Source organism: Palaemon carinicauda, chromosome 42 (genome assembly GCF_036898095.1).
Source record: "Palaemon carinicauda isolate YSFRI2023 chromosome 42, ASM3689809v2, whole genome shotgun sequence".
Lineage (NCBI taxonomy): Eukaryota > Metazoa > Arthropoda > Malacostraca > Decapoda > Palaemonidae > Palaemon > Palaemon carinicauda.
Window position 1 is genome coordinate 35,093,141 of NC_090766.1, and position 13,077 is coordinate 35,106,217.

The following is a 13,077-nucleotide window of genomic DNA, read 5'->3' on the forward strand; positions in this document are numbered from 1 at the left end:
GTTAATGATATTTAGCAGGGAAATGAACTGCTGCAAAGACTGTTAATATAAAGACCAATACGATCGGTGAAACGTTAATGATGGTTAGCAGGGAAATAACTTGCTACAAAAACTTAATACAAAGACTAATAGAAGTTGTGAAACGTTAATGTTGTTTAGCAGGGAAATAACTTACTGCAAAGGCTGTTAATACAAAGACCACTAGAAGTGGTGAAACGTTAAAGATGTTCAGCAGGGAATTAACTTGCTGCAAAGACGATTGATACAAAGACCAATAGAAGTGGTGAAATGTTAATGATATTTAGCATGGAAATAACTTACTGCAAAGACTGTTAATACAAAGACCAATACAAGTGGTGAAACATTGATGAATTTAGCAGGGAAACAAGTTGCTGTAAAGACTGTTAATACAAAGACCAATAGAAGTGGTGAAACGTTAATGGTGTTTAGTAGGGAAATAAGTTGCTGCAAAGACAGTTAATACAAAGACCAATAGAAGTGGTGAGACGTTAATGAAGTTTAGCAAGGAAATTACTTCCTACAAAGAATGTTATTACAAAGACCAGATTCACTCTTACTTTCAATACAACACTGGCAGTTTTCGTTGTTTTTGCAACCATTCTTCCTTACTTTGCCATTGCAAGTTTCTGTGTTCGAAATGCAGACGCCACCATTATCTGTGCAACCTTTCCTTGCCTCACAACTTTCTAAAAAACAAGATTAAGAAATTCAATAAAAAAGGACAAGATTATTGCAATAAAGAAATTACATCTCTTATAATGCTATAGAAAAATAATTAGGAAGAAATTCAATTAAAGGTACAAATTGAATTTTAAGTGGCGTATCTTTCTGGAAATCTATACCCTTGCATCTAGGCCTCAAAATTAATGGTAAATCAAGAGAAACCTAAAAATAAAGGGTACCAAGTTTTTAATTAGATCAATAAGTTCGTAGTTTTTTTTTAAAGTTATAGATTTTATCAAATATATATATATATATATATATATATATATATATATATATATATATATATATATAAAAAACTAAATTTGCAATGGATCTTCTCATCTGATTCTTTAATTGCACGAAATTATAGATAAAGAATAGAATGACAACAATTGAACATAACGTACTGCAAAAACTGTTAATAGAAACACTAATAAAAGTGGTGAAATGTTAATGATGTTTAGCAAAGACTGTTAATACAAAGACCAAATTTACTCTTACTTTCTATACAACACTGACAGTTTCCTTTGGTACCGCAACCTTTCTCCCTTACTCGGCCATTGCAAGTTTCTGTGTCCGGAATGCAGACACCACCATTGTTTGTGCAGCTTTTCTTTTGATTACAACTTTCTAATAAAAGATTAAGAAAAAATACAATCATAAATATGTAGATGATTATTATATATTATATCGTCCGAATTCATAGCTATACCTAATCTACTGTATATCAAGGATTCCCATTTTATATTATGCAAAGAAATAGCCTCTAAAAAAGGTTGAAATTTATGTTATTAATCACTGTTAATATAGCAGGACCTGAACTACCAATGGAATAATAATTACATTAAACAAGGAATTAACTTATAAAATTAAAACATAAGATAAACGGTAAAACAATTATACCATCAGAATGATAATTAGGGCTAAATTGGCCATAAAACATTAATGATGTTCATTAAGGAAACATCTCTTCTTAGTAAGGAACAATTTACTAGGTAAGGAATTAGATTTCTGGAATAAATTTCAATGCAGAATGATTGTAATCGACATGGACGTGCTAATGTTAATAAGCAAATAACTTGACTCGTCCCTCCAAAATCACAGTAGGACACAAGATAGAAGTGGTGAAGCGTTAAAGATGTTTAGCAGGAAATAACTTGCTGCAATGACTGCTAATACAAAGACCAATAGAAGGGGTGAAACGTTATTGATGTTTAGAAAGGAAAAAAACTAGCTGTAAAAAATATTAATACAAAGACCAATAGAAGTGAAGCAACGTTAATGATATTTAGCATGGAAATAAATTGCTGCAAAGACTGTTGATACAAAGCCCAATAGAAGTGGTGAAACGCAATGATGTTTGGCAAGGAAATAACTTACTTCAAAGAATATTAATATAATTCCCAAAAGAAGTGGTGAAATGTTAAAGATATTGTGCACGGAAATAGGTTGCTGCAAAGACTGTTAATACAAAGGCCGATAGAAGTGGTGCAACGTTAATGATGTTTAGTATGGAAATTACTAGCTGAAAAGACTGTTAATACAAAGTCCAATAGAATTGGAGAAACGTTAGTGATGTTTAGCACAGAAATAACTTACTGCTGATTGTTGATAAAAAGACCAATAGAAGTTTTGAAACATTAATGATGTTTAGAAGGGAAATAACTTGCTGCAAAGGCTGTTAATACAGAGATCAATAAAATAGGTGAAACGTTAATGATGCTTAGCAGGGAAATAACTTGCTGTAAAAAATGGTAATACAAAAACCAATAGAAGGTGTGGAACCTTAATGATGTATAGCAGGGAAATAACTCGCTACAAAGACTAGTAATACAAAAACCCATAGAAGTGGTGAAACTTGCTGAAAAGACTGTCAATGCTAAGAACAATAGAAATCATGAAACTTTAGTCATGCTTAGCAGGGAAATAACCTGCTGCAAAGACTAGTAATACGAAGACCAATAGAAGTGGTGAAACTTTAATATTGTTTAGTATGGAAATAACTTGCTCCAAACACTGTTAATTCAAAGACCAACAGAAGATGTGAAACGTTAATGATGTTTAGCATGGAAATAACTTACTGCAAAGACTGTTAATACAAAGACCATTAGAAGTGATGAAATGTTAATGATGTTCAGGAGAGGAATAACTTGTTTCAAAGACTGTTAATACAAAGCCCAATAAAGTGGTGGAACTTTGATATAAAATCAGGGAAATTACATGCAGCAAAGTCTGTTACTACAAGTGGTGAAATGTTAATGATATTTAACAGGGAAATAACTTGCTGCAAAGACTGTTAATACAAAAATCAATAGAAGTGGTGATATGTTATTGATGTTAACAGGGAAATAACTTGTTTCAAAGACTGTTAATACAAAGACCAATAGAAGTGGTTGAACGGTAACGATTTTTAGCAGGGAAATAAAATGCTGGACAAATTGTGATACTAATACCACTAAAAGTGGTGAAATGCTAATGATTTTTAGAAAGGAAATAACTTGCTGCAAAGACTGTTAATACTACGAGCAATAGATGTGGTGAAATGTCAATGTTATTTAGCATGTAAATAACTTGCTGCAAAGACTTTTAATACAAAAACCAATAGAAGTTGTCAACGTTAATGCTGTTATCAGGGAAATGACTTGCTGCAAAGACTGTTAATACAAAGACCAATAGAAGTGGGGAAATGTTAATGTTGTTTATCATGGAAATAACTTTCTGCAAAGACTGTTAATACAAAGACCAATAGAAGAGCTGAAATGTTAATGATTTTTAGCAAGGAAGTAACTTGATACAAAGACTGTGAATATTGAGACCAATAGAAATTGGGAAATGTTAACGATGTTTAGCAGGGAAATAACTTTCTGCAAAGACTGTTAATACAAAAAAACAATAGAAATGGTGAAATGTTAATGATGTTTAACATGGAAATAACTAAATTTAAACACTGTTAATATAAAGCCCAATAGAAGTGGTGAAATGTTAATGATGTTTAGCAGAGAAATGACTTACTTCAAAGAGCGTTGATACAAAGACCAATAGAAGTGGTGAAACGATCAACAAAGACCAATAGAAGTGGTGAAACGTTAATGTTGTTTAGCATGGAAAAAGCTTGCTGCAAAGACTGTTATTACAAAGCCCATTAGAAGTGGTGCAATGTTAATGATGTTTAGCAATGAAATAACTTACTGCAAAGACTGTTAATGCAAACAAGCGGTGAAAGTTGATTAAAAAGCAGGTAAACAAATTGCTGCAAAGACTGTTAATACAAACAACAAATTCAGTATTACTTTCAACACAACACTGACAGCTTCCTTTGGGCTTGCAACCATTCTCCCTTACTCGGCCATTGCAAGTTTCTGTGTTCGGAATGCAGACGCCACCGTTGTCTGTGCAACCTTTCCTTGGCCTACAACTTTCTAAACACAGGTACAAAATATACTTTTGTTTAGACAATCAATACAATTGATAATTCTCACTACCTGGTAAAATATAATTATCTTTTACATCATTGTTATTATTTGTATTAGAATACTATAAAAAAATACATAAAGGTTCCTAGTAATGAAGGATCAAACATAACAAAATAGAATGACATGATTGACCTGAAGGGACAAATTAGCAACGATATACTTTACCTTGAAGACTAAATTGATATTATCAAGGACAGCTTATGATATTTCATAAATATTCTCATTACAGAATGACATAAATTAGATAGTAAATAGTAAACATTTTGCTAAATGTAATAACTGTAGACAGTGAATGTCTCAAATCATATTGGAAGTGTTTATGATGCTAAGTAAAACATCAAACGTTATGCAAATTTAGCGAAAATGTGGATCTTAATTAGCAGGGAAGAGGTTGTGTTACCAAGTAAAAAATTATCTTCCCACAAAAGTTGCCCAGCTTCACACAAAAGGCAGCTTGTTACTCGTCACAAAAACTGTTAATACAAAAAACAAAAAAATTGGTGAAACATTATTGTTGTTTTGCATGGAAATAACTTGCTGCAATGTGTGTTAATACAAAGCCCAATACAAGTGGTGAAACGTTAATGATGTTTAGCATGGATATTTCTTGCTGCAAAGACTGTTAATACAAAGCCCCATAGCAGTGGTGAAACGTTAATGATTTTCAGGAGGGAAATAACTTGTTGCAAAGACTGTTAATGAAAAGCCCAATAAAAGTGGTGAAACGTTAATTTTGTTTAAAATGGAAATAACTTGCTTCAAAAGCTTTTAATACAAAGTCTAATAGAATTAGTGAAACTTTAATGTTGTTTAGTATGGAAATAACTTGGTGCAAAGACTGTTAATACGAAGCCCAATAAAAGTGGTGAAATGTTGCTGTTGTTTAGCATGGAAATAACGTGCTGCAAATGCTTTTAATACAAAGGCTAATAGAAATGGTGAAACATTAATGTTGTTTAGTAAGAAAATAAATTGCTGCAAAGACTTAATACAAAGTCCTATAGAAATGATGAAACGTTAATTATCTCTAGCAGGGAAATAACCTTCTGCAAAGAATGTTAATACAAAGACCAATAGAATTGGTGAAACGTGAATTAAATTTAGTATGGAAATAAGTTGCTGCAAAGACTGTTACTAAAAGACCAATAGAAGTGGTGAAACATTAATGTTGTTTAACATGAAAATTACCTGCTGCAAAGACTGTTAATGCAAAGCCCAATACAAGCGATGAAACGTTAACGATGTTCAGTGGGGAAATAAATTTCTCCAAAAACTTTTAATACAAAGACCAATAGAAATGGTGAACCGTTACTATGGTTTAGCATGGAATTAACTTGTTGCAAAAACTGTTATTGCAAACACCAATAGAAGTGGTGAAATGTCAATAATGTTTAGCAGGGAAATAACTTGATGCAAAGACTCTTCATTGACAGACCAATAGAAGTAGTGAAACGTTGATGTTGTTTAGTATGGAAACAACCTGCTGTAAAGACTGTTAATACAAATAACAATAAGATTGGTGAAACGTTAATGATGTTTAGGAGGGTAATAACTTGCTGCATAGACTGTTGATACCAAGACCAACAGAAGTGGTGAAACGTTAATGATGTTTAGGAGGGTAATAACTTGCTGCATAGACTGTTGATACTAAGACCAACAGAAGTGGTGAAACGTTAATGATGTTTAGGAGGGTAATAACTTGCTGCATAGACTGTTGATACTAAGACCAACAGAAGTGGTGAAACGTTAATGATGTTTAGGAGGGTAATAACTTGCTGCATAAACTGTTGATACTAAGACCAACAGAAGTGGTGAAACGTTAATATTGTTTAGCATGGAAATAAATCGCTGCAAAGACTGGTAATACAATTACCAATAGAATAGATGAAACGTTTATGTTTTTTAGTATGGAAATAACTTGCTGCAAAGACCAAAAGAAGTGGTTAAATTTTAAAGTATTTTGAAGGTTTAAAGGCCGCTCATGAACAGGAGAGGCAAGGGACAGTGGCATTGCCCTATCAAGTACGATAATGCTCTGAAAACTGACCATATATACATATGATCAGCGCCAAAGCCCCCTCTCCACCCTAGCTGCCCAAGGCCAGGCAAGGGCTGCTGATGATTCAGCAGATAGACCTATAGGATCCCCCAAACCCCCATCCTTAGCTCACATGGATGGTGATGTTGCAACGACCAAAGGAACTAACGAGTTTGAGCTGGATGTGAACCCCAGTCTGGCTTTTACCAGTCAATGATGTTACCGCATCTGCCACCACAACCTTGCTGCAAAAAATGTTAATGCAAAGACCAATGAAGGGATGAAACGTTAATGTTTTTAGTATGGAAACTACTTGTTGCAAAGACGAATAATAGAAAGACCAATAGAAGTGGTGCAACTTTAATGTTGTTTAGAATAGGAAATAACTTGCTGTAAAGGCTGTTAATAAAGAAACCAATAGGAGTGGTGAAACGTTAATGTTGTTTAGCAGGGGAATAACTTTCTAAAAAGACTTAATAAAAAGACCAATAGAAAAAGTGAAACGGTGAAAAAGCAAGGAAAAAAGTCGCTGCAAAGACCAATAGAAGTGGTGCAACGTTAATATTGTTTATCATGGCAATAACTTGCTGTAGAGACTGTTAATACAAAAACCCATAGAAATGGTGAAACGTTGAAGATTTATAGCAGGGAGATAACTTTCTGCAAAGACTGTTAATACAAAGACCAGTAGAAGCGGTGAAACGTCGGTGAAAAAGCAGGAAAAAACCTTGCTGTAAAGGCTGTTGATACAAACAACAAATGTTCTATTACTTGGAACACAACACTGACAGCTTCCTTTGGGCTTGCAACCATTCTTCCTCACTCGGCCATCGCAAATTTCTGTGTTCGGAATGCAGACGCCACCATTGTCTGTGCATCCTTTCCTTGGTGTACAACTTTCTAAACGCAGGTACAAAATGCAAGAATTCAATGAGAAATGAGTAAATGGTTTTAAAAATTCTATACTTTTGATTTGTAGAAAACAATTTCATTCTATATACTTCTATCCTGACATTAAATGCAATTAAGAGTTCTCACTACCTGGTAAAATGTTATAGATAATCATCTTTTACATTATTATTATATTTTCTCTTAGAATAATATTGAAAAAATATAAAAAGTTTCCTAATAATTAAGGATAAAACATAACAAAACATAATGACATGATTGACATGAAGGCCTAAATTATGAACGAAATTCTTTATCTTGCAGACTAGATTATTATTATCAAGGACAGTTTATGATATTTCACAAATATACTCATTATAGAATGACCAGAATTAGCGAGTAAGGATATGTGATACTATGCAAATAGTAAAAATTTTGCAAAATAAAAATAACCCTGAATAGAAAATGTCTCAAATTACATTAAAAGTGTTCATGATACTAAGTAAAGCATTAAACGTTTTGCAAAGTTTGTGAGAACGGGGGTGTGAATTAGTAAGAAAGTGATTGTGGTACCAAGTAACTAATTATATTCCCACAAAAGTTGCACAGCTTCACATAAAAGGCAATATGTTATTCGTCACAAAAACTGTTAATACAAAGACTAATAGCAATGGTGAAACGTTAATGATGTTTAGTAGGGAAATAACTTACCACAAAGACTGTTAATACCAAGACCAATAGAAGTGGTGCGGTGTGAATGAAGTATAGCAGGGAAATAACTTACTGCAAAGACTGCTAATACAAAGCCTAATAGAATTGGTGAAACATTAATGATGTTTAGCAGGGAAACGAATTGCTGCAAGAACTGTTAATACAAAAACCAATAGAAGTGGTGAAATGTTAATGACGTTTAGCAGGTAAATGACGCTTTGCACAGACTCTTAACACGAAGACCAATAGAAGAGGTGAAACAATAATGATGTTTAGCAGGGAAATAACTTACTGGAAACAATGTTAATGCAGAGCCCAATAGAGGTGGTGAAATGGTAATGATATTTAGCAGGGAAATAACTTGCTGCAAAGAATGTTAATTCAATGACCAATAGAAGTAGTGAAACGTCAATGTTTTTAAGCATGGAAATAACTTGCAGCAAAAATTGTTAATACAGAGAGCAACGGTAATGATGTTTAGGTTGGAAATAACTTGCTTCAAAGACTGTTAACAACAAGACTAATAAAAGTGGTGAAACATTAATATTGTTCAGCATGAAAATAACTTGCTTCCAAGAATGTTGATACAAAGACCAATAGAAGTGGTGAACTATTAATGTTGTTTAGCATGGAAATAACTTGCTTCCAAGAATGTTAATGCAAAGACCAATATAAGTGGTGAAATGTTGATGATGTTTACCAAGGAAATAACTTGATGCAAAGACCAATAGAAGTGGTGAAACCCTAATGTTGTTTAATATGGAAATAACATGCCGAAAAGACTGTTAATACAAAGCCCTACAGAAGTGGTGAAACTTTCATAATGTTCAGCAGGGAAATAACTTGCTGCAATGACTTTTAATACAAAGACCAACGGAAGTGGTGAAACCTTAATGTTGTTTAGCATGGAAATAACTTGCTGAAGCATTAATGATATTCAGCAGCCAAATAACTTACTGCAAAGACTGTTAATATAAGGACTAATAGAAGTGTTGAAAAATGTATTGATATTTAGAAAGGAAATAAATTGCTGCAAAGACTGTTAATACAAAGACTAATAGGTTTGGTGAAACGTTAAGGATGCTTAATTTGGAAATAAGTTTCTGCAAAGACTGTTAATACAAAACCGATAGAAGTGTTGAAACGTTAATGTTGTTTAGCATGGAAATAATTTCCAGTAAAAAATTAATACAAAGACCAATAGAAGTGGTGGAATGTGAATGAAGGTTAGAAGGTAAAAAATTACTGCAAAGACTGTTAATATAAAGGCCAATAGAAGTGGTGGAATGTTAATGATGTTTAGTAGGGAAATAACTTGCTGCAAACACTGTTAATACAAAGACCAATAGTAGCGGTGAAACGTTTATGTTGTTTAACATGGAAATAAGGAAGTGTAAAGACTGATATTACAAACAACCCATAGAAGTGATAAAATGTTAATATTGTTTAGCAGGGAAATAACTTGTTGCAAAGACTGTTTATACAAAGACCAAATGTAGTTGTGAAACTTTAATGTTGTTTAGCATGGAAATAACTTGCTGCAAAGACTGTTAATGCAAAGACCAATAGAAGAAGTGGAACTTTAATGTTCTTTGGAAGGAAAATAGAGGTGTTGAAATTTTAATGTTTGAAGGTTTAAAGGCCGTTCATGAACGGGAGAGGCAAGGGTCACTGACATCTCCCTATCAAATGGTTTAGAGACTGACCATACATGCATATGATCAGCGCCCAAGCCCTTTTCCACCCAAGATAGGACCAAGGAGATCCAGGTAATGGCTGCTAGAGACTTAGCAGATAGACCTATAGGCTCCCCCCAAACCCCCATCCTTAGCTCACATGGAAGGTGAGGTTTCAGCGACTAAAGGAAATAACGAGTTTGAGCAGGACTTGAATCCTAGTATGGCGTTCATCAATCAGTGATGTTACCGCATCCGCCCCCACAACCTTGCTGCAAAAACTGTTAATAGAAAGACCAATAAAAGTGGTGAAACGTTAATGTTTTTAGCATGGAAACTACTTGCTGCAAAGACTGTTAATACAAAGACCAATGGAAAAAGTGAAACCGTGAAAAAGCAAGGAAAAAACTTGCTGCAAAGACTGTTAATACTAAGACCAATAAAAGTGGTGCAAAGTTAATGTAGTTTATCATGAAAGTAACTTGCTGTAAAGACTGTTAATACAAAAACCCATTGAAATGGTGAAACGTTAAAGATTTATAGCAGGGAGATAACTTTCTGCAAAGACTGTTAATACAAAGACCAGTAGAAGCGGTTAAACGTCGGTGAAAAAGCAGGAAAAAACCTTGCTGTAAAGGCTGTTAATACAAACAACATATTTTCTATTACTTTGAACACAACACTGACAGCTTCCTTTGGGCTTGCAACCATTCTTCCTTACTCGGCCATTGCAAGTTTCTGTGTTCGGAATGCAGACGCCACCATTGTCTTTGCATCCTTTCCTTGGTGTACAACTTTCTAAACGCAGGTACAAAATGCAAGATTTCAATGAGAAATGATTAAATGGTTTTAAAAATTCTATACTTTTGATTTGTAGAAAATAATTTCATTCTATGTACTTCTATCTCGATAATCAATGCAATTAAGAGTTCTCACTACCTGCTAAAATATATATAATTATCTTATACATTATTATTATATTTTCTTTTAGAATTATATTGAAAAAATACAAAGAGTTTCCTAACAACTAAGTATAAAACATAGCAAAACAGAATGACATGATTGACAGGAAGGGCCAAATTATGAACGAAATTCTTTATCTTGAAGACTAGATTAATATTATCAAGGACAGCTTATGATATTTCACAAATATTAGAGAATAACCAAAATTAGCGAGTAAATGTAAACATTTTGCAAAATGTAATAACTTTGAATAGTGAATGTGTCAAATTATATTGGAAGGGTTTATGATGCTAAGTAAAACATGAAGCGTTTTGTGAAGTTTGTGAAAGCTTGGGGTCTGAATTAGCAAGTGATTGTGGTACCAACTAACTTATTAAATTCCCACAAAAGTTGCCCAGCTTCACTTAAAAGGCAACATGTTATTCGTCACAAAAACTGTTAATACAAAGACTAATAGCAGTGGTGAAACGGTAATGATGTTTAGCAGGGAAATAACTTACCACGAAGACTGTTGATACCAAGACCAATAGAAGTGGTGCGATGTGAATGAAGTATAGCAGGGAAATAACTTACTGCAAAGACTGATAATACAAAGCCTAATAGAATTGGTGAAACATTAATGATGTTTAGCAGGGAAACGAATTGCTGCAAGAACTGCTAATACAAAGACTAATAGAGATGGTGAAACTTTGATATTTTTTGGTCATGGAAATAACTTGCTGTAAAGGCTATTAATACAAAGACCTATAGTAATGCTGAAACGTTAATGTTGTTTTGCATGGAAATAAAATGCTGCAAAGACTGTTAATACTAAGACCAATAGAAGTGGTGAAACGTTAATGATGTCTAGCAGGGAAATAACGTAGCAAGAAGACTGTTAATACAAAGACCAATAGAAGTGGTGAAACGTGAATGAAGATTAGGTGGGAAATAACTTACTGCAAAGACTGCTAATACAAAGCCCAATAGAATTGGTGAAACGTCAATGATGTTTAGCAGGGAAATGAATTGCTGCAAAACTGTTAATACAGAGACAAAGAAAAGTGGTAAAATGTTTATGTTGTTTAACACAGAAATAAGTTGCTTCAAATACTGTTAATGCAAAGACCAATAGAAGTGGTGAAATGTTAATTACCTTTAGCAGGGAAATAAAGACCAATACAAGAGGTGAAACAATAATGATCTTTAGCAGGGAAATAACTTACTGGAAACAATGTTAACGCAGAGCCCAATAGAAGTGGTGAAACAGTAATGATGTTTAGCAGGGAAATACCTTGCTGCAAAGAATGTTAATTCAAACTCCAATAGAAGTGGAGAAACGTTAATGTTTTTTGGGATGGAAATAACACGCTGCAAATATAGTTATTACGAAGACCAATAGATGTGGTGAAACATCAATATTGTATAGCAGGCAAATAACTTGCTACAAAAATTGTTGATACAAAGAGCAATAGAATTGGTGAAACATTAAAGTTTTTTAACATTGAAATAAATTGCTGCAAAAAAACTGTTAATATAAAGCCCAATAGATTTGGTGAAACGTTAATAATATTCTGCAGGCAAATAACTTGCTGCAAAGACTGTTAATACAACGATCAATAGAAGTGGTGAAAAGTTCAAGATATTTAGAAGAGAAATAACTTGTTGCAAAGACTCTTAATACAAAGACTAAAAGAAGTGTTGAAACGTGAATGAAGTTCAGCAGGTAAAACATTTACTGAAAAGACTGTTAATATAAAGCCCAATAGAAGTGCTTGAACGTTAATGATGTTTAGTAGGGTGATAACTTGCTGCAAACACTGTTAATACAAAGAACAATAGAAGTGGAGAAACGCTAAAGTTTTTTGCATGGAAATTAATTGCTGCAAACACTGTGAATGTAAACACCACTAGAAGTGGTGAAACGTTAATGTTGTTTAGAAGGTGAATAACTTTCTGCAAAGACTATTAATAAAAAGACCAATAGTGGAAGTGAAACGGTGAATAACGCAAGGAAAAAACTTGTTGCAAAGACGATTAATAGAAAGACCAATAGAAGTGGTGCAACGTTAATGTTATTTAGCATGTAAATAACTTGTTGTAAAGACTGTTAATACAAAAAACCAATAGAAATGGAGAAACGTTAAAGTTGTTTAGCAGGGAAATAACCTTCTTCAAAGACTGGTAATATAAACACCAATAGGAGAAATTAAACGTTGATGGAAAAGCAGGGTAATACAAATACAACAAACTAATTCTCTATTCTCTATTACTCTATTATTGTTTAGCAGGGAAGTAACTAGCTGAATAGACTGTTAATACAAAGACCAAAAGAAGCGGTGAAACGATGCTGAAAATGCTGAGAAATAACTTGTTGCAAAGTCTGTTAATTTAAAGACCAATAGAACTGGTGAAACGTTAATGTTGTTTAGCAGGGGATTAACTTTCTAAAAAGACTGATAATACCGATACCAATAGAAGTGAAACAATGAAAAAGCAAGGAAAAAACTTGCTGCAAAGATTGTTAATACAAAAACTAATGGAAGTTGTGCAAGGTTAATGTTGTTTAGCATGGAGATAACTTGCTGTAAAGACTGTTAATACAAAAACCCATAGAAATGGT

General features: G+C 33.3%; 1 protein-coding gene across 9 annotated transcripts in view; it reads right to left on the reverse strand.

The window, feature by feature from the left end:
- Nucleotides 1–13,077, reverse strand: part of LOC137633312 (mucin-2-like) — a 74,283-nt gene that overhangs the window by 32,055 nt on the left and 29,151 nt on the right. For 4 of the 9 annotated variants that reach the window (XM_068365538.1, XM_068365537.1, XM_068365536.1 and 1 more), the window contains exons 6-9: nucleotides 7,009–7,137; nucleotides 4,017–4,145; nucleotides 1,228–1,356; nucleotides 579–707 (exon numbers count right to left, since the gene is read on the reverse strand). In XM_068365538.1, the coding sequence (XP_068221639.1) occupies nucleotides 579–707; nucleotides 1,228–1,356; nucleotides 4,017–4,145; nucleotides 7,009–7,137 (516 nt within the window). The remainder of the gene's footprint in view (nucleotides 1–578; nucleotides 708–1,227; nucleotides 1,357–4,016; nucleotides 4,146–7,008; nucleotides 7,138–13,077) is intronic. The other 5 variants (XM_068365542.1, XM_068365539.1, XM_068365543.1 and 2 more) reach the window with 3 other exon arrangements.